The sequence below is a fragment of the Lutzomyia longipalpis genome, chromosome 3 (genome assembly GCF_024334085.1).
Source record: "Lutzomyia longipalpis isolate SR_M1_2022 chromosome 3, ASM2433408v1".
In the NCBI taxonomy this organism is placed as follows: domain Eukaryota; kingdom Metazoa; phylum Arthropoda; class Insecta; order Diptera; family Psychodidae; genus Lutzomyia; species Lutzomyia longipalpis.
This window is the reverse complement of record NC_074709.1, coordinates 5,436,775-5,457,738: the sequence shown is the minus strand read 5'-3', so window position 1 is coordinate 5,457,738 and position 20,964 is coordinate 5,436,775. Positions and strand designations below refer to the sequence as shown.

Here is a 20,964-nt window from a genome sequence, read left to right as displayed (position 1 = left end):
GTGATTCTTCCTTCAGATGACAGTCCAAGTGTGGTGAAAATTGAGGTGGATAAATTTTTAGGAATGGCTTTCTCACGCATCGAATCACAGCCAACGCGTGTAAATTCTGGGGAAAGGCTTACTCATGCGCGTTGGCTGTGATTCGTTGCGTGAGAAAGCCATTCCTAAAAATTTATCCACCTCAATTTTCACCACACTTGGACTGTCATCTGAAGGAAGAATCACAGCCCGTAAGTGAAACTTACCAGTACATTCCCTTTACTCTGCTGGACCATCATTGTACTTCACCACACTTTGACTGTCATCTGAAGAAAGAATCACAGCCCGTAAGTGAAACTTACCAGTACATTCCCTTTACTCTGCTGGACCATCATTGTACTTATATATGTATATTCAAATTTTCAACTTTTTTTATATGGTTGTTGCAAAAACAGCTAAGTCCGTACTTGCGGTTAGGAGGATCGCTCTCTTCATCCACGTTTAATAAAATTTGTCCAGTCTCATCAGCTGCTTAAAATGCTGCAGAATGCCTTCGTTTTAAATGATCTCGGCAGTTTGATGTATTACCATTGATTTGAATTTTAGCTTTGGAGCATTTTCCTTGGCACTCAGCGGTCCGGTGGAACGTCCTTCCACCCTCGGACTTCTAAAAAAAAAAAAAATTCCACACAATGGATTTCTTTTTCATCTATTAGGCTTATAAGGTCCTCCCGATTCCTTACGCTTCAATTTCACTCATTTTTCTAATATTCACTTCACATTTGAATCAATAATGTCCAGAATATCATCCGACAAAATAATTGATCCAATTCAGCGACCAAGAAATCCTTGAAATCGTTTAAATTTCAACGATTTCTTGGTCGCTGAATTGGATCGAATATCTAGATTTTCTCCAAAAAGATTCCAAGTTCAAAAAGAAGAATTTATCAACCTCCAATGGGCTTTTTCGTCCTGAAAACCTGCCAAAAAATTTTCCATAATTCTTTAGGTGAATATTCAATGCCAAACGTGCAGTGATTTGGAAGAATTTTCGGAACCTGCCAATAAAATCGCAGCCATGTCGCGCCATTAAATTAATCACAAAATGACGCCAAATTCTTATCAAACACCCAGAATTCTATGTACGAAGAAGCAATGACGAAGAAGTCGTATGTACACAAACCCTGATAAGGAATAAATGGCAGGTGTAATATGTATATAGTTGTGAAACAGTTTTATTGTTATATCTTTCTGTTTAATCATAATTCTCATTCCTACAAGAATCATATTTTTTATAGTTTTTTCATTTCAATTTTTTTCTGTGTGTATTAACCATGTTTTCATTTTTAATAATAATAATAATAATATTTAATAATAATAATTAAATTTTCAATGCAATAGTTTTTTTCTTGTAATTTTGCGATGTATCTGCGTAATGTGTTTGTTTTTTTTCAATATATAGTGTTTTTTTCTTTCTTAATTTTGGTTTTTGCTTTAAAATTGTTGTGTTGTTATACTAATAAAAGTATATAGGTGTGACTAAAAACTATGCGATAGGAAGTTAATAAGTTCTATTTAGAAAAAAGATTGTTTGTTTTTAAATAGATTGTTTTTTATATACATAGTCATAATGTTCAAGAAGTCAATGTTTTTTTCTCAATAAATGTGAAAATATTTTTTGTTGTTTAATTCACGGTGCTATCTTACAATATTTTTTCATTAAATAGTTTTTTCATAGAGAATAAGAAAATTTTATTTTAAAACTTTTTTTTTTCAGAGTGTGATATTCTAAGAAGAAGAACTTTTGCTGTTCTTCTGTCTAAAAGTTTTGTTTTTTTCTTAATTTTTATAAAATTTATTTATCATGAAAAATCTAACAATCACTCTTTGCTCAAGTTTTATGGAAGTTTTATTTTAAAGACTTTTTTTTTACGTAAAGAGAAAGTTTTTCTTTGTAACTCAAAAAAGAAGATTTTCTTCAAAATGATTTGGAAAGTTTATACACTAAGAAAATCTCCCCTTAATACAGTGAAAATAAGAATTTTTAAATTTTTATTGCACATTCATAAATCACAACCACGAAATATAATGATATAAACAACAAGGAATTAAGAATAACAACATCGAAAAAAAAATCTCATTTCACGCCTCAGTTCATCAAAATGTCGCTCAAGTGGCCTAAAACATAAATTAAATGAACATTATGTATTCACACCGTGTGCAGAAAAATCCATGCAACACCATCGGATATGCGAAATATAAATGATTAAATTATACGTTGTATTGAATAAATTGATAAATTGAATTATTTATTGAAAAATTAATGGCTTGACCAGTAATTTGGCCATAAAAAGAGTTGATTAAATGACTTGTTCTCTCTCTCTCTTTCTCTTAAACATTCAACTGTTTTAATGGAAGAGGAGTTATGTACCTATTTTTTTTGTTTAAATAGCGTTGGTAGGAAGATTTATGTTTTATGTGTAAGAATTGAAGTTAAATTGCTCAAATGAATTATTATGCAAGAAAAAATAAATAATTTTTAAGTTTAAATAAGATTTAGAATTATAAATATTTAATTATTGAAGAGTTAAACCTTAGAAGAATTTTAGTGTTTAATTAATTTTCAAAGTTATAAATGAGTTAATTTTACATGTAAGAGACTAAAAAGTTTTACATAATTGTTCAAAGTAAAAAAAAATAACGATAAAACTTTATACGAATGTTTCAAGCTTTTTTTTAACCCTTGGAGGATTTTGCTTTCCACACTGTGACCGCTTCGATTTTTTTCAAGATCATCACTATGGAGAAACTTTTGAAGGCGCTCAACTAGGGATATATGTATGTGCCTCATAGATTTCAACATTTTTCTCAACATTCAATTTCGGAAGATGGTCTCTAAAGAGACCTAAGAAAAATATTCTGATGGGAACAGCGTAAAAATGCCTTCTAAAATTTTTTTTAGGTGTGAAAAATCGCAGTTTTTTTTCGTTCTAACATGATTCTAGAAATTGCATTTTTTGCCAATGATTTTTCAATTAGATCTCGTCTATTATTTCCTAATTCCATTGAAAAATTTCTTCTTAACCCTGGAGGATTTTCCTGGTCAATATTTTTTCAATCGTCATTAAATTAAAATCTATTTAACATTTCGTCATAAATTCTGCATTTGAGTGTAGAGAATTTCAATTAACTTCTAGATCTTGAAGATCATCGATAAGAAAACTCGGGAAAAAACTTTCTTTTTGAGAGAAAATTAAAGTCAAAGCTTTCAGGTTAGAAATCTCGATCCATTAAGGGTTAAAGTAGAAAAAAAATAACCAAAACTAAATTTTTAGACGAAATTTTGGTATAAAATAACGTCTTAAGAGCCTTTTCAATGTTTATTCTTTCATTTTTCTAACTGAAACAAACAGATCATTCTTCTGATCAAAATGCAAAATTCATGTGGAAATTGCACAACAGTTTTCCGGAAGATTCAAAGATCTAACCTGAATTATCATAAAGAAAAATTCTAAGGTTTAACTCATAAACTGAAAAGATATAGAATGAAATTAAAATTCTAATATTAAATATCGATATTACTTTTTCCTTTGCTGCAATGCCAATTATTTTGAGCAATAGTGTGAAAAGTCTTATTTTTTTTCTTAAATTTTCTCACCATTATGGAGTTTATTTATATAAAAAGATGGCGAGTAGAAGAGCGGAGAAATACTTTTTTTTTTTAAAAAGATTTGACGAGAAGAGGAATGGATTGTTTTTTTTTTCTTTGAACTTCCAACTATCTAGAAAAAAAGGAAGGACCACCTCTAAAAAAATAGGAAAAGGCAGTCCTTTCTATTCTACCCTCCATTCTTGTCTTATCTGCCAACTAACTTTATGGGCAGGTTTTGAGGAAATTTGAGCTATTTATATATATTTTATATATAATATTTATAAATCTACAAAGTAGTGGAGAGAATAAAAGGGAAATATATTTACAAAAAAATCATCAATCCTCATTTCTTTTCAACTGCATTGATTTTTTTCTTTTTGTTTTTAGTTGCCTTTTCATTTTGTAAAGCAATCCTGAAAGCTCTTAAATATATATTTTTTTATCATATTTTATCTATAAACTCGCATTTTTTAAAGTTTTCTCAATATTTTTTTCTTCTTCTCTTTTAAATCGTATAAGAATAACTTTCTTGTTTTTTCAAAGTTTCTCTCTTTATCCTTTCAATTTCTTTTTTTGAGAATCTCTATGGGATTTTTTCTCTATACAGGATTCATTATTAAAAAATATTATTATATTTGTTTTTTTTTTAAACTTATGTACAAGCATTAAAATTTTGAAGTGCACTTATAGAAAAATATAAGTTATATTTCATTTTTTATTCATCTTCTTTCAATTTTCTTCTCTCTTTTTTTTTCTTTAGTATAAAATAAGAAATTTGATATGTCAATATAATGAATTCGTGTTCTATTTTTAGTCTATTTTTTGTATTTTCTTTTTTTTTGAAATATTAGTGATATCGAAAATGTATTTTTTTTCTTTTTAAGAAAATACATTTTCCTTTATTTCTACATTTTTTTTTTAATACAGACAATTTTTTTTCTTTTGAAGGATTTTTTTTCCAATCCAATCAAAAAAATATTTTATGGCAGTGAAAATAGACAAATGAGGTCTGTTCAAAAAATACTTGGCTGGTTTTTTTTTTTTGAATAAATTTCTCACCTAAATTCTACAATAGCCTGGATTAAATTTCGAACAGCCTCATTTAATGTAAGCAAAAATGAGTTTTCATTTCTTTCTTCATGTATCATTATATAGTTTTTCTTTTATTGGGAAAAAATATAAACTTGAGAAAATAATTCAAATAAAAAAGTTCCTCTAAAGAATGCCCAAGGATTAAAATGCCAGAAGCATTGAAAATTCTTAGACTACAAAAGGATTAAAGATAGTTTATAGTGATATTTGTAATTTTGTTAATATAATTATTGTTTAAAAGGTATAAATGTTCTAACTTCTCTACAATTTTTTTAAATCATTTTTTTACTCCATAAAGTCTCTTTCTGCTTTTTAACAGTGAAAAATCATTTTTCCCCATTCTCTGTGCCTTTATGTACATTTTTTGTCATTCAATACTGATTTTGCAGAAAAGAAAATCAACATTTTATCTATCGTCCTACCACATTTTCCCCACAATGCCCACATCCGCTAAAAGTTCTAACCGGAACTGTTGAGATTTTATCAGTGAATTTTGTTTTGTAGTCACATTTCCACAGAGCATGGCTCAATGGGAGGAATTTCTGCGGGGAAGAATTTATGAGAGGAATGTGATGAGGCAATAGAGAAAAATATTCGAGAATATCAAATCTCCTTTAATTACTTAATTTTGCAGAAGTAGAGCACTTCTTGTCACGTTATTCTTACTGGGGTGGTGTAGTAAATACACTGTGAGAAATAGTTTAGGATTGTCAGGAAAGCTTTGAAGATTTTTTTCTTAACAGCAATGATATTTGGATCGAGGACAAGACAATCAAAATTCTTGGTATGAACATTAAGTTCAAATTTTGACTATTCAACGAATTTCAACGGATTCCTTTGACTACTAATTAATGACGTAGTCAGAGAGGGTATTTGGGTATTCACAATTTACTTCAAAACTCAAAAGAAATTATTTCTAGGCTGACTTTAGCGTAATGAAATGAATTTGAACAGATTTTCATTCAATCCTTTATCGTGGATCGTGTTCTAACTTATAGAATGTTTATAGCCTGTTATCTTAGGTCTGAACTATGAATCCAAAAACTGAGAAAGTCCATTAACCCTTTGGGGACCACAGGAAACTATTAATGTGTCCAATTGACAGAACACTGCCATGTAAAATTCTATGAGAAAAAATTTGCTAGAATTTGCTCCCCCTAAATGTGTCAAAACGTCAGGGACCAGCAAATTCAAGAAGATTTTTTTCTTAAAGGATTCTACATGGAAAAATAACTGTTAATTGGACGCCTTAAGACGAAAACTCTTTAACGTTGAAAGTTTGCAGAAATATCAGACTCAAAATTCTGAAACTTTAGAAGATTGTAGATTACAATTTAAATCCTTAAAGTTAAAGCATTTTTATTGTTAGAAAACATAGAATATCAACATTTTGAATTTTAATAGACTATCAAACGTTAGAAATTACCCCTTTAAGGTCCGCGATCAATCTAGCGAGTTGATTGAACAAAACATAATTTTTGTGGGTTCTTTGGAGCTCAAATAAGACATTTTTAGCAAAAAATCCCAACTCAAGAATTTTCGATTTTTCGTCTTTTCTGATCCTCTGAGTCCTTGGGGATGTCCTTTTGTGGTCATAAAATGATCAGGGTGTGTAAAGACATAGTCTTGTACTAATTTGGACTCAATCTTCATAAAATAACAAGGTATACAAAATGAAACATTTTCAAAATCGAGTAAGGGTTAAACGTCCAAGGTTAAACCAGACAAGCTGTCAAAAGCTTATTATTCTGTTCGATTAATAGGCGTTATTATGGCTTATGTAATCGACTCGTATAAGGTCGTTTTTTCGTCAATTTTTAGCCAATACGTCTGCCTAAATATTTAATCAAAAGTAATCCATATTTCTGGTTCATCTTGTCCGATTTTGATCAAATTAAGCTCTAATGAAAGCTCTCAAGATGATTTACAATTTCTTAGAGAATCAGAAGTTGAAACAAGGCCCACTACAGGCACCGGAGCTGATTTTCTTTGTATTCTTTATTGATTTTCAAACATTTTTCAAGACTTTTGAAAGCTTCTCAAAGATTCAAAGACATTTTTTTTCAATGTAGTTAACAAACTTTATTGGAAAGACGTTTGAAGAAGTTATTTTTTTTTTTAAATTTTCCCTTCTAAGATTTCAGTTAAATTAGCAATTTCTTTCCCTAAAAAGCTATTTAAAAAATTGTCGTACGATTTCCCACAGTGTACCGTTAAAAGATTTTGTGTTAAATCTTTCTAATTCAATTTCCCGAACAAGAGATAAATCCGAATGTTTCGAATAAATCTCCATGACCTCAAAACATACGATTAAATCTACTGCAAAGGGCCTCTCTCTCTCTGTCTCATTCTTATAGTGAAGTAAATATGTAGGTAGTAAGTGGTGTGAAATGGCAAAGAAAAATATTATAGGCTGTCTATTATAGTGACAGCTAGAACTTTTCTCTTATTTATATTTTGGTTGGATAAGAAAGTTTTTTTTTAATAAACGAAACTAATAATTTCTTTTAAATATTCTTTCAAAATGCTGAATCAGTTATTGAGTTTTTTTTACTTCTCATTATAATTAGTTAGTTATTTCTTCTCCGTCCCTATTAATGACTAGAAAGTTATATTTTTAAAAAGAACAAATTAAACCAGGCTGTCGGGAAGGTCCTTCGGGCCAATTCATGACATTAAACCGCCCAAAATTGCTGCAGTTTTCCGTTTATTTTCATCTAAAATCTACTTCGTTGTTAATTTGTTTTTTTTTTAGAGAAAAGACGTTATTTTTCATTTTAAATTAACTTGTTTTCACAAAATAATTCAGACCATTGGATTTGGAAGATTTTAATGTTATAGAAAAGAGTTTTGTTTGTTTCGGGTAAAAAGTTTGCGAAAATCTTGAAAGTTTTTCTTTTCCAAAGCTAATGAAAAATATTCTACTTGGAGATATATTTTTTTCTAAATTATTTTTGAAAAATTTCACATTTTCCTTATTTAGTTTTTTTTTCTTCTAAATCTACTTTTGAAATAATGTAAAACACTATCAATTGTAGATTATACGCTTATAATGTTTTTTTCTTCATTATTTTCTCAACTACATTTGATTGCCTCTTGAGTTGTATTGTTCAACATTTTTTTTTTTATAAGTTATAGATTTTATTTTTCTTACCCCTCAGCAATTCAGTTTTTTTTTAATAATTCGCATAGCAATATTTTGGTAAAAGACTTTGTTTTTTTTAGTACTTTAATGGACGTTTTTCTCTACAATCTCTTCCGTCATTTTTATTAAATTTTATGTTTTTTTTGTATGGTAATGAAATATTCTAAAAACTATTTTTTAAAAAAATTATGGACATTAGTTTTTTTTTCATGATTAAGATGCAATGTTTTTTTTTCTCATAGTAAGGGGCTTTGAAAGAAAAAACCACCCACATTTTACTTATTACCTTTTGTTGTATGTAAATACTCAATAGTTTGATGATTTTAACAGTCCCTATACATAAGAATATTTGAATATATATATTTTTATCTTCTCACGTTCTCTTCCCATTTTTTTCTCACCTCTATAGGTTGCCCATAGGTACTTTTTATTAATTGTAAGTACTTATTATATTTTTTTTTATCACAATATGTTTTTCAGGTATTCTGTTATATACCGAATTTAATCGACAAAGTTCTTTTTTTTCAATGTCTCTTCGTATAAGCTTTATTTATTTATTTACAAACCTAAAGTTATTTTTTTTTCAATAATATATTTTCTTCATTTTTTTATTCTTTAATTTAAATTTCATTGTATTTATTTTGGGTGTATTTTTTTCAATAATAATCTCTATTGATTTTTTTTTCATTTCTAAATATAATTTTTTTTTAAATGGCTTTTCAAGCAAAAAAGTTTATTTTTTTGTATTTTATTCCTTTATTTTTTTTTATTAAAAAAATATTTGTTTTATTCCCAAATAACGTTTTTTATGTTATTACTATTTTATTTACAATAAAAAATGAATTTTATAATATGAAAAAACATTGAAAAGTAACCGAACAAGATTTCTTTATCCTCCCAAAATTCTCAATAAAGCGTCAAAAAATTAATAAATTCAAAGCTATTTGTTATGATATATGTATGTATATATATTCATTTAAAGATTGTAAAGATTAATAGGATAATGCAGGTGAGATTGCCTTTTTATGTGCACTCACCTTATTATTTTTTTTTAGCATTGAGAAATTTGAAAAAATCTACTTTTTTCATCTTTTTTTTATGTTTTTAAAAATTCAATTAGAACTTTGCATTTTTACCTCTAAACTGCCAATTATTTTTGCTCGCTGGATGGATGGTCGTGTTGAGCGAGATACTGCGAGTTTTGGGGGTAGTCCACCACCCTGTGTTGGTGGACAAGCCTCTCTCTTTCGGCTCGTTCTTTCTGAAGTCTACAAAAAATAAATTGTTTGCAGAGAAAATGTGAATTTTTGTTTTAAATAGGAAAGAAAATTCTTTTACGAAAAAGGGGTTAATTTTCAAATGAAAAAAAAATGAAGTTAAAAGACTTATAGAGAGACAGAAAATTGTTAGTTTATTTCTTACCAAGTATGAGAAGTGATCTTCCCAAATACTTGAGTTTGCAATATTAAAATAATGGTTAAATGTTAATAAAAAACGTTATTTTTTTAATGAATTTTATGATAATTTTCCTTGAAATGTTTGTTGTTTTTGACACATTTTTGATGCACTGTGCAACAAAATTTATGTTCTTAATCCGAATTAATAATTCATTTAATCTTTTTCTAGTTAAGAGAAGCGTTTAGTTGACGTAAAAAAAGTCAACAAATATGATATGTCTGATTCTTAAATCTTAAAAATTAATAAAGCTCAATAATCGTGAAGAAAACTCTATATTAAATAAATTTGTCTAAAAAATGGATTTCAGTCATATATTTGACTCATTAATTTTTACTTAAAACAAAAGTTTCAGATTATGTTAGTCCTTCTTCAGATTTTAAGTTTATCCAATAATTCATGTCTGCTTTCTTTTAAAACCTTCAAATTCTATTTTAGAAAAAGTTTTAGTTAAAAAAAAAGATTAACAAACAAATCTGAAGAAACAGTAGAATAAAACATCTTGGCGGTTTCAGCGACGTTTCGGTTTATTTAAAACCTTCATCATGGCTTTCAGTTGCTGTATGACATTCTTGTATTCCTTCGTTAACTCTCGTAACAGTGTCACACAGCCTACTAAGCCTGATGATAATTTAAAATAAACCAAAGCGTCGCTGAAAACATCAAAACAATCGTTTTACAGACTATTTCCGAACAAAAAAGTCCCCATTTGACCATTAATAAAAAATCTTCAATTTTTTCTTAAAATTTTCTTCCACAAAATTTCTATTCATAAAATAATTAACCAACAATCTCACAAAAATTTTCATAAATTTTGTCGCACAGTGCTGTAGATAAATCCTAAATTCTCAAGAAGAAAAAATGTTTAAATCAATGGAATATGCTGTACTTACTTCATTTTTGATTGTCTCATAAACTGCTGAATTTTTCTAGCTGCTTGATTTTGTGTCCTTTGGGAATAGGTCCTCCTGCACAGACAAAAAAATACAACCATTAATTTCCTAAAAATATTATTGAAAAAATCGCAAAAAAAAAAAATTTAACGCACTTTAGTGGACCAGAGGGACTCAATTCTTTGGGGGTTGCTGAATTCTGAAATTGAGCCTGTTCCGTTTGGTAGTTCTTGTAGAAATTCTCCAAGCACTGCGATGATGAGACATTGTCACAATTTGTTGCTCCCTGCTGATGCTGTGCTGCCTTCTTAAATCTCTTATTTTCGCAGTATGAGCGATACCCATTTTGGATTATTAATGCCGCATGGGTCATTTGGCGGTAGTACACGTACTAAGTGTGGGAGGGGGAGGGAGAAAGAGCAATTAAGTTCGTTTTTTTTTTCTTTACCCGCGCGCGCGTACGTGCACCAATAAAAACTCACTTGCTTGTATCTTCTGTAGTAATTTTGAATGACAATGGCAGCTGTACGTTCCTTATCTTGCTCTTCGAGCTTCTTGCGCCCCTTGTAGGAGCGATAGGCCTTCTGGATGCATTTGGCTGCCTCATAGAGCTCCCTCTGCTCACTATCGGTGAGTGTGAGATTACTGAAATCAGCCTCAAAGGGTTTCGGTGTGGTGTTGGAGGCCTGAAGGAACTCCGTAAAGTCCTGCGTGGTTGGCGGAGGACTTGGGGTGTTGACTAGTGGATCCGGGGGAATGGAATAGCTGGCGGGACTCTGAAGGGGCCCCGAGCTGGCTGGACTGAGGCTCGAGCAGGGAGTTCCAACATCGTGGTAACGATAGTTGTGGTCGGAAAATTCAAAATTGTACTCCTGATCGTAGTGGGAGTTTGGAAGAGAATCCAGCAGTGGATCCATTAGATTCTCACCCAGAACACCCATACTTGGTGTCTCAACGCTCAGGGATTCCGACAAGGGGCTCCCGATGGACATCATTTCGTCAGATTCATTCTAAGAAGCAATTTCAAAGAAATTCCCAATGAATTTCCCAACGTTTTAACCCTTTCATCAGAGTTATTTTTGTCAATAAATTTAACCCTTTCACGTTCTTCGGGTCGTACTTAGACCCAAATGTGAAACATTTTATTTTTTCATTTTTTTGTGTGAATTTTATTGTAACGAAACTCACTCAAAAGAGACCAAAAAAGATGTTTTGATCGAAAAATGTTCTCTGAGAGCATCCATAGAGTAAATGTTGTGACAAATAAAGCACATGTTTCAATATTTGTATGTTTCACGTGGACGAAAAAGGATTAATCATATTGTTGGAGAAATAAATAATGAATGAAATTGACAAGGGAGCTCATACAATGGTTTAAGATCAAAAAAATAATGAAGTGAAATAGTTTTTAATGTCACGTTAAGTAGTTGAAACATTCTCACCAATGTTTCATCGGTGATAAGACATATTTGAAACATTCTTTTACGTTTATTTTCGTGTTTTTTTTTAAGAGATTATGACAGAAAAGGCTTCTTTTATTGCTCTTTAATTTATTAATTGAAAAAAAAAAGAATAGAAAATATCCAAAAATAAGCTTTATACTTTTTTTTTTAAACGTATTTTGGTAAAAATCAAAAAAGTTTCCTCTCCATAATTTGAAAATTAAATTAACATGTAAGAAGTAAGACAAATCATAATTTTCTAAGAAAAAAAAATTGTGAATCCGATTTAGATAATTTTTTTTTAATTTTTTAAAAAATATTTCTTTATATTTTCTCATAAAAAAAAATCCGTAGAAGCTTTCTTCAGAATATTTCTTAAATCTTGAAGAGATAATTAGGTTCAGTGTTTTTTTTTTAAGATTAATCGTCAATTGACCGATTTTGATAAATGCCAAAAAAAAACAATATCGCAAAAAGTAGAAAAATTTTAACAAATCTTTTTTTTAATAATAAGTTTCAGAAGAAATTCTCAAAATTGCAAGGATTTTACCTTAATTCTTTCAGGAATCGCTGCAATTATCTGCTCAGCTAGGGTTAAAACTTTTGCATCGGATTCCCCTAAATAGAAGAAAAATTGTATTAAAATCTCAATCAATTTGTTTTCTCTCAATTAACCACACATAAAATATAAAATAAAATAAAACTAAAAGAAAAACTCTGTTCTAACATAAATTCTCAATGACGTCAAAAACATAAACTGCGAGTGACAAAGCAAGATTATTAAGCTAATAAAATTCTTAGAAAAAAAATTCCACCTGGCAACTATTTGTGATTGCAAAATGACAACAAATCCATCCAAAAAGTCAAAAGTGCCTAAAATCGGGTCTTTTTTTTTACAATCTTTGTGCTTTTCCAGATTTTTTTTTTAAAGTTTGTAAATTGTTTTTTTCAAAGCTACCAAATCTCATGCATTTCTGGAAAGCAAAATACAAAGCAAGAATTTAGGCAAAAGGCAAGCGCTTGCGATTGCATAAAAGATAATGGATTAACATACATAATACGAATAATAAAAAAAATTAGGAGATAATATTTTACATAAATAAAAAACATGCAGCAAAGCATGTTTGTAAAAAAAATGTAAATAAATTGGAGAGAAATAAAATTGAGAGAAGCATTTACGCACATTATATACATATATGTTATTTCCACGGTTTGTTTTTCATATATATCCAAAGATAAGACTTTTTTTTATACCAACTATTTGTGAAAAATTACATTTAAAATATTTATGTATATATAACGGATATATATTTTTTTGTTTGATTTTTTTGCAGGTTCCAAAATACATAAATCAATATATTTGCATTTACTTTCACATTTAAATATTTATTTATTTTTTTTAAAGAGGGACAGGAGGGATTATTTTTTTTTTGAAATTAAATTGTTACGTGATACAACGAAAAAAAGAAAACATTTGGAAAAATATAATTCAGGGGGACGCTAGCGCGGTATCTATGTTGTTTGATTAATGTAAAATAAACAAATTTTACTTTATAAATTGTAGGTTATTAATTAATTAATAATATACTGATCCATTATCACATAATGCATTACGTCTTTCACATTTAGTAATTAATAAAATTTACAGTTAATTTGATTAAAAGAAAAATCTCAAAAACTAATATTAAATGAAAAAAAAAAGTTTTGTATATTTATGAAATAAAAAGACAATGAAGAAAAAATTCAACATAAAAAATAATAAAAAGAACATCCTACTGACCTACAACCCCACCCTCTTGACTCATACTATCATTGTCCAGATGACGTTCATCATTTTCATCGTCGTTCTGGACCGTATCCTGCTGTCCCATAGGACTGGAATCACCCGCTGAAATCTCGCCTACAAATTCCCATTTTTCGTAGACACACATCGATATATGCAAAAGAAATAATTTTTTTTTGAAAAGTTTTTTTCATTTTTTTTAAACAAATTTCTTTTCCAAAAAGGCAATAAAAAATATTTAAAAATAAATAAATTAGTTTCTTTTAGAGATAAAATTAAAATCATTATTCAAATAATATTATTTTTCACAAAAATGTATAAAGCGTCACTGTTGGGTTAAATAAAAAGAAAAGAAAACTTTGCTAAATTTTTAATTCTTCCAGCCAATTTTCAAACTCATTTTATTCTTTTAAAAATTATGTTTTTTTTTAGTATTCTATAAATGATTTTTTCTTTGTTGCAACAATACTGCATTATACATTTATGTTGAAATTTTATGCGAAAATATTTTTTTTATTTAGAAAGAAAAAGAAAAAAAACATAAATTATGTTAATTTATCAGGTTAGATATATTTTTTTAAGTACTTAGGTAGGTATATATTTTGAGAGAAGAAAAGGTTTATGATTGTTTTTATATGGGAAGTAGCATTGAAGATATACATATATGTATGTCTTTTATGGCATCGTTCAATTTCTTTTTTTTTTCAATTTTTCAGTAAGTAGGTAAAGTATTTAGGTAACCGGGTGTAAGAAAGCATTCCTTGAGGTATATAATGTTCATATATAAATATATTTTAAGGTATTATATAGTAAAAAAGCATTGCTGTTAAATAAAACAATTATCAAAAATTTCAAAAGAAATTTCATAAAAGAAAATGAATAAGAATTTTTTTCTTTTTTTTCGTGTCTTGTTGTGCATGTATGCAGTTTTTTTTATTAAATTTTCTTTTTGGCAAACATACATGAAAGAAAATAATTTAAAAAAAAGAGAATAAAAGAAAGATATAATATTATAATATATTGAGAGAAAGTGAGAAAAAAGCCAATTATTCTTTCTCAAACAATTTCATAATAAAATATTTAAAAAATAAATAATTTATTATACACCAAAAAAGATGGCAAGAATTCATAAAGAAAAAATTCTTTTTGTTTTGTGTTTGTGTGTGTTTTGTAGGAAGATTAAAAATTTGTATTTTTTAGAGGAAAACAAATAATTTTTAAATGTAAGATATTTATTTTTGAAGAAGTCTGTGCCAACAAAAAGTATTATAGTTTCAATAAATAAAAATTAAACTTGGCTGAGATCTCTTCTTTAATTTTCTGTTGGTAAAATCAATTTAATAAAATCTAAACCTTCAATTATTCAACAAGTTTAAGAAATAAAAAAAATTAAATTGAAAAAATTAAATAATTATTTTATTTCTCTTCATAACTCTTTAATAACTTCTCATTCGGAAATTCAAAATGATTTTTTTTTATGCAAAAAGAAAAGCTTTGATCGGCCCTTGATGGACACTACGTCCCTCTAGAGGTCATAAAAAAATCACAAAATAATAAAGAAATAACAGTTCTTCTATGCTGAATAAATGCTAAATCTCCCGGAGTGTTGATAAAATTCAATTTAAAAAAAAAAATGCCATGAAAACGCTAATATCAATTAACTAGTGTTTTCATCAAAATATTCTTTCAAAAAACCATTAGAAAAAAACTTTATAAATATTTAAAAGAATAAAGGATTATGTTAAGATTTATGTAAGTTTAAAAAAAAATAGAGAAAGAAAAAACTCTCTAGAAAGATTCTCAGTAAAAGAAAAAAATTTCTGTGGCATTCGCTCAGAAAGAAAAGAAAAGGAAAGAATGTTTATGGAAAGTATTTTTTTTAATGTTGTTTAAGAGTATTTTTTGTTGAATGTAATTTCTTTGTTGTTGAAAGAAATTGAATTTTTTGTGAATATTTTTTAAAAAAAATGAAAACCAGATGACTTACATAGAGCAAAGTCCATTTTACGTAGAGGTGAGAGTAAATTGTGGGATGAAAGTCCCACATTGCTGCCCTCCATTGATGTCTCAATAGATAGCGATGAGTTTTCCGGGACATCAAGGGAACCATAAGACTGAGGAAGACTAGCAATCGGAAGGGACATACTTCTATCCAATCTAGAGCTAAAATTTGCAAAAAAAAAATCATTTTTGTTTTAAATTAAAATTTTGGCATAGATTTAAAAATTAATTTAGAGGAAAAATAAAATAAAATAAGAGAAAAACGAATAACTCACCTCAATGGCTTTTGAGCTTCACGTACGCATTTGCCAAAGCTCCGAAAGCTCCCCTTGAGATCAATTCCAATCCCACTGTCCACGGATGGCCTCTTGGCGAATTTAAGAATGGGCGAACTGCTACTGGAAATTGCCACGGGGCGCAAGAAGACCCCATCGTGACTTCTATTCTCATTCCCACCCTTTTCAAGCTCATTCTTGGCATTATTCTCAGCACCAAAGTCATTTAGTTGCTCATAGTTGGTGCCTTTCTTCACATCCACCATCCCCGGTGATGCTGAACCCTTATTCCCCCCACAAACTTTCTCACCAAATTCCAACTTAAAGCCCCCATTGGGTGGATTGGCGTAGGTGTGGGCAAATAAATTGTTTGTGGATGTATTCACGAGTAAATTGCTATTTTTTAAATTCTTAACTGATGCATTTGCCAATTTCCCATTTGCCCGTTCATTCTCCAGACGTTCCAGGATTGTCGTTAAATTTGTATAGCTGCAAAGCACGCGTATGTTAGAATTTTACCTTTAAATGGGTATAATAAATGTCTGTGTAACATACCCATTAGACTTTGCCAAATCCACGGCGGACATTTGAAAGCGGTTCTTCAGATTTATTGCATTGTGATTCCAATGGTAAAGCATAATTGCCGTATCATTGTGACCACCGGCACATGCCCACATAAGGGGCGTGAATCCATCATCATCCTGACGGAGTGCATCAATTTCAGCTTCAAGGATTATACTTGAATTCTCCTCGCGCCACGTTAGCATGGCCAAGACGAGTTTTGTGTAGCCAAGTGCAGAAGCAAGATGGAGGAGGGTCATATTTTTGTGACCAATATTCCATCCAAAGAGATTTTCATTCCATGTCCTTCCCGAGAGGGTTTGACAGTAATTCACTAAGCGCTCCTCAAAATTTGGCTGTTTCAGTAGTACTGAATCATCCGGCTTAAAATATTAAAAAGAAGGACTTAAACTTCCTTCCTTTTACTTAATAAATTTTTAGAGAAAAAAGGAAGTTTTAAAAGCTTTCTTTTCAATGATAAAAAAAATGAAAAAATATTTTATCATTAATGAAACATTAGCGCGAATGTTTCAAGGATTTAAATAGATTTTTGAAGAAATATTGAGATGAATTTTAATAAATTTAGGAAAAGAGTCGACGTATTTTGAAAATTATTTTAAAAATGCCAATTCACTGATGAAACATTATCGCTAATGTTTCAATCATTTGAAGAGTAGAAAAGTAAACAAAATTTGAATATTTCTAAAAAATATCGAAATGAAATTAAAATAAAATCAGCAAAGCCAGATGTGTTGAAAAAAAAATCAAAACTTTATTGCCAATTCAAGCCATTAAACATTAGCCTTAATGTTTCAAGTATTTTAAGAGTACCTACAATAGTAAAACAAAAATTAAATATTCAGAAAAAGTTTTGAGATAAAACTTTAATCAAATCAGGGAAGGAGCCAACGTGTTTTGATTTTTTTTTTCAATATTTCTTTGTCAATTTTCTGATGAAATATAAACGCGAATATTTCAAGCATTTGAAGATTACAATAAACAACAAAAATTTAATATTAATGTGAAATATTAAGGAGAAAGTAAAAAAAATCAGGTAAAGGCTTTGGCCGATGTTTTGGAAAAAAATTCAAAACTGTGTTGATTCAGTTATGAAACATTATCGCTAATGTTTCAAGCATTTAAATAGTAGAAAGACAAGAAAAGTAAACAAAAGTTGAAGATTTAGAGAAAATGAAAATATCAAAATTAAATTTAAATAAAATCAGCAAAGAAGATGTTTTGAAAAAAAAATCAAAACTTTATTGCCAATTCACTAATGAAACATCAGCGTGAATGTTTCAGGTACATAAAGAGACAGAAATCAAAATACTAAACGTCATTGGATCGACCAATTGGTAATTGGTGATCAAGAAATCAAGCAAGATTTCTTGCTCTTGATCTGTATTTTTCCGCAAATCTTTGCCAATTTTTCTAACAGATAATCTCAAATGGAAAATGGAAAATCATTCTATCAATTTTTCAATCTTTTCTGTTTCTCTGTAAGATCATGACACACACATAAAACTTTTTCTTAAAGATTTAATTAAACAAGAATCTATTTGCTAATAAAAAATGATTAGAAGGAAAATTCATTGAGAAGAAAACTAATAAATAGAATAGAAAAAAAAGAATCATTTAAAGAACTTCCAGTTTAAACTCACCAGTTCCTTGAGATTATTCCTAATGTGCATTTTTGTATCAAGCGCCTCAAGGCGATGGAGTAGGTTGAATTTGCAAAAATCCTCATAAGTCCCTTCGCACAGTACATCGACTTTCGGTTGGGATTTGTACTCAAATATCACGGAATTGGAAATGACAAAGCCCTCACAGGCAACTTGGAGTGTCACGAGGCCAACATCGTGTGCGGGGCAGTAGCATCGGAGGACGCCACTCTGGACAATTGTCGTGGGTACGGGGAATGAATCAAAGAGAACTGTGTAGGAGCAATTAACATCCCATGGGCCAGTAATGAGGATTTTAACACCACCATCTGGGTACGCCCATTCCGGGCTATAGTCCGTAATGTCAAACAATTCAGCAGCACTGTTGGAATTCTTCCCATTGTGGGCATCTGTTGCTACTAACTTATCACAGTTAATTGAAGCTGCATCAATTGTCGCATCGGACAAATTGTGCTTGGTACCGCCGCCGTCGAGTTCCAAATCCGGAAACTCCACCAACATATCGAATGCATCCAAATTCACAAAGACATCATCATCGTGGACCGATGGGGGATTCCCCACGCATACATTATCCATGAAATCCATTGGATTTATATCACTATTCATTGTTTCGTCGGTATTGTGATTTGATAGCGGCATATTGGCACTTAGAGTCTTCTGTATGTCTTCCTGGGATAGATCTAGGGTCTCATTGAAGTAAGACAGTGAATCATTGCTGTCTTTCGATGTATTCTCCGATGATTTGCTATCAGATTTCTCCCCAACACTGTTGCACCTACCATTGCCCATTGATTGATGCTGCTTCACAATACCACCACCACTACCCCCATTCACTTCTTCCTTTGGTGTGAGTAAATTACTTTGGAGCTTTTGACACACCATTTCGGACTTTACTTGCTGCTGCTGCTGCTCCTTATCTACCTTCCCCTTCATGTATTGCGTTTGGCACACAAGCGGTTGCTGTTGCCCATTCAGAATTAGTAAACTCCCATTGGGATTCTGTATCTGTAAATAAAATCACAAAATTTGCCCAAAAACATTTTAATCTGCATCCCTTTTCCTCTCTTTACAAGCTCCTATACGTACTTGGGATAAATTGAGCACCAATGGAGGTGTTGCCGTGGATGTATTAACATTCATTCGGGCTGCATTAACGAGATTAGCTTGCTCCTGATTATCCATCTGCAGATGCTGCCGCGTGGGATCTTGATGCTGCTGCCTCTGTATATTTGCTGCCATAATACTCATACCCGCCGTATTCAGTGCTGTATCATTTGATTGTGACACGATGGACACTGAACGATGATTAGGGATAATATTATGACTCGTTATAGTCACAATGCGATTCGCAAAATTCAATAAATTGTGATTACCTTGTCGATTATTAATGCTATTGCTATTATTACATGTATTTATGGGTAATTCATTAATATTTGGCGATTCATGTAAAGCTGAATTTCTTACAATGTTGCTATTACTATTACTTTTGCTTTTCATCGTATGATGATTGCTACCATTTGCTACACCCATTGCCAGCGAAGATGATGATACCTGCCCATCGCGGACTTGGTAGTGAATTGGATTATTAAGACATTTTGATGTTGTATCAATTTCACCACCAATTTGCCCACCATGACCCTTCCAACGTTCATTCCACTTTTGCATGAAACACAAGAAAGAAAGAAAAAAAAAAACAATATTCAAGTTGAAAAAAAGAGAAGAAAAAAATTGAATTTATTTTAAAAATAGCTCAGAGACTACGTTGAAAATTATGGATACAACACATTTTTGAAATTTTAATTTTAATTTTAATAAAATTATTTATTGCTTGTAGAGATGGTTGGAAAATTTGTTCTTTAAACGAGGGAAATGTTTAAATTTTAGTCAGGAGAATGTTTCATTTGATCAGGTGAATGTTCATTTTAGTCAGAAAAATATAAGATTTTAATAAGAAAAAAAAATGCAAAGGCTCATTTATCTGATATGAAAAGGAGTTTTTTCTAGATTAAATTGAATTTTCTATTCCGATTTTGAGTAAAAGAAACATTTTTTTATTCTGGTTGAAATGAATTTTTCTCCTGATTCCGATTAAACCGAACGTACCTTCTGGTTTAAACAAATATTTCTTCTAATTCCGATTTAAAAAAAAATGTTTCTTTTTAATTCCGATTTAACTAAACATTTCTTCTAATTCCGATTTAACAAAAAGTTTATTCTAATTCCAGTTAAACCAAAAGTTATCTGTTTAACAAAAACTTATTTCTTACTCAACAAGACGTTTTTTAAACCGCGATATTTATTAATTGAAACCCAATTAAACTAAGAATGTACCCATAATTTTCGAGATTTTCTTGTGATAAACCGAATTTGCCACAGACTACCTGATTGCAATTGTCCAAGCGTTTCTCATTTGCATTCTTCACAACAGTTATGCGCCTCATCGGATGCGAGCACGACTTGCCGTCTGTGCAAGTTGAATTAGCGCATCCACATTCCAATTGTTTAACCTAAAGATAAAATTTTTGCATTTTTTTTAGCAAGAAAAAAAAATTCTCATAGCATGTCTCTCCGTCCTTACCAAAGCAGCTTGTCTAGCTGATCGTTGTTTCTCCATCAACTGCACAACGATGGACTCAACAGTTTCAGCTGTGGAAAGTTCAATGTCATTTGATGTGTCGGGTTCATCTTCGCTAAAAACTACCAACCCCCCAAAAAAAGCGGAAATGTTTTTAATGACAATTTTCTCGGAGACATTTAGCCGGTAGATGGTGTTAGTTGGCAAACTTACACATTGGCTTAAGTTGACTGACTAGTTCCTCCTTAGTCCACTCCTTCTTATCCCCCCAAAGAGCTAAACTGGGAGCTATTACAGCCATTTTATTATCATCCGGATATGGAACATTAAGATAGTGCACCAAAACGATATCTGGATTCTAAACCCAACGAAACGCACGACAAATTGATTTTTAAAACTTACTAAATTACTCTATTCTTCATTAAAAAT

The 20,964-nt window shown here is 30.1% G+C and overlaps 3 protein-coding genes across 8 annotated transcripts in view; all 3 read right to left on the bottom strand.

Annotated features, from left to right (window-relative positions):
* The window catches only part of LOC129791558 (trifunctional purine biosynthetic protein adenosine-3), a 1,078,967-nt gene that overhangs the window by 294,840 nt on the left and 763,163 nt on the right, over positions 1–20,964 (bottom strand). The window lies entirely within an intron of this gene.
* The window catches only part of LOC129791559 (potassium/sodium hyperpolarization-activated cyclic nucleotide-gated channel 3), a 1,048,222-nt gene that overhangs the window by 405,199 nt on the left and 622,059 nt on the right, over positions 1–20,964 (bottom strand). The gene's annotated exons all lie outside the window — the stretch shown is intronic.
* LOC129791556 (calmodulin-binding transcription activator 1) overlaps positions 1,191–20,964 on the bottom strand; it is a 40,966-nt gene continuing 21,192 nt past the window's right edge. For 2 of the 6 annotated variants that reach the window (XM_055829737.1, XM_055829741.1), the window contains 15 exons: positions 20,749–20,893; positions 20,539–20,657; positions 20,342–20,467; positions 19,047–19,616; positions 17,940–18,965; positions 16,273–16,661; positions 15,718–16,206; positions 15,429–15,604; positions 13,439–13,558; positions 12,209–12,276; positions 10,699–11,226; positions 10,372–10,607; positions 10,217–10,291; positions 9,291–9,318; positions 1,191–9,136 (listed from right to left, as the gene is read on the bottom strand). In XM_055829737.1, coding sequence (XP_055685712.1) covers positions 8,981–9,136; positions 9,291–9,318; positions 10,217–10,291; positions 10,372–10,607; positions 10,699–11,226; positions 12,209–12,276; positions 13,439–13,558; positions 15,429–15,604; positions 15,718–16,206; positions 16,273–16,661; positions 17,940–18,965; positions 19,047–19,616; positions 20,342–20,467; positions 20,539–20,657; positions 20,749–20,893 — 4,251 coding nt within the window. In that variant the 3' untranslated portion in view covers positions 1,191–8,980. The remainder of the gene's footprint in view (positions 9,137–9,290; positions 9,319–10,216; positions 10,292–10,371; positions 10,608–10,698; positions 11,227–12,208; positions 12,277–13,438; positions 13,559–15,428; positions 15,605–15,717; positions 16,207–16,272; positions 16,662–17,939; positions 18,966–19,046; positions 19,617–20,341; positions 20,468–20,538; positions 20,658–20,748; positions 20,894–20,964) is intronic. The other 4 variants (XM_055829738.1, XM_055829742.1, XM_055829739.1 and 1 more) reach the window with 3 other exon arrangements.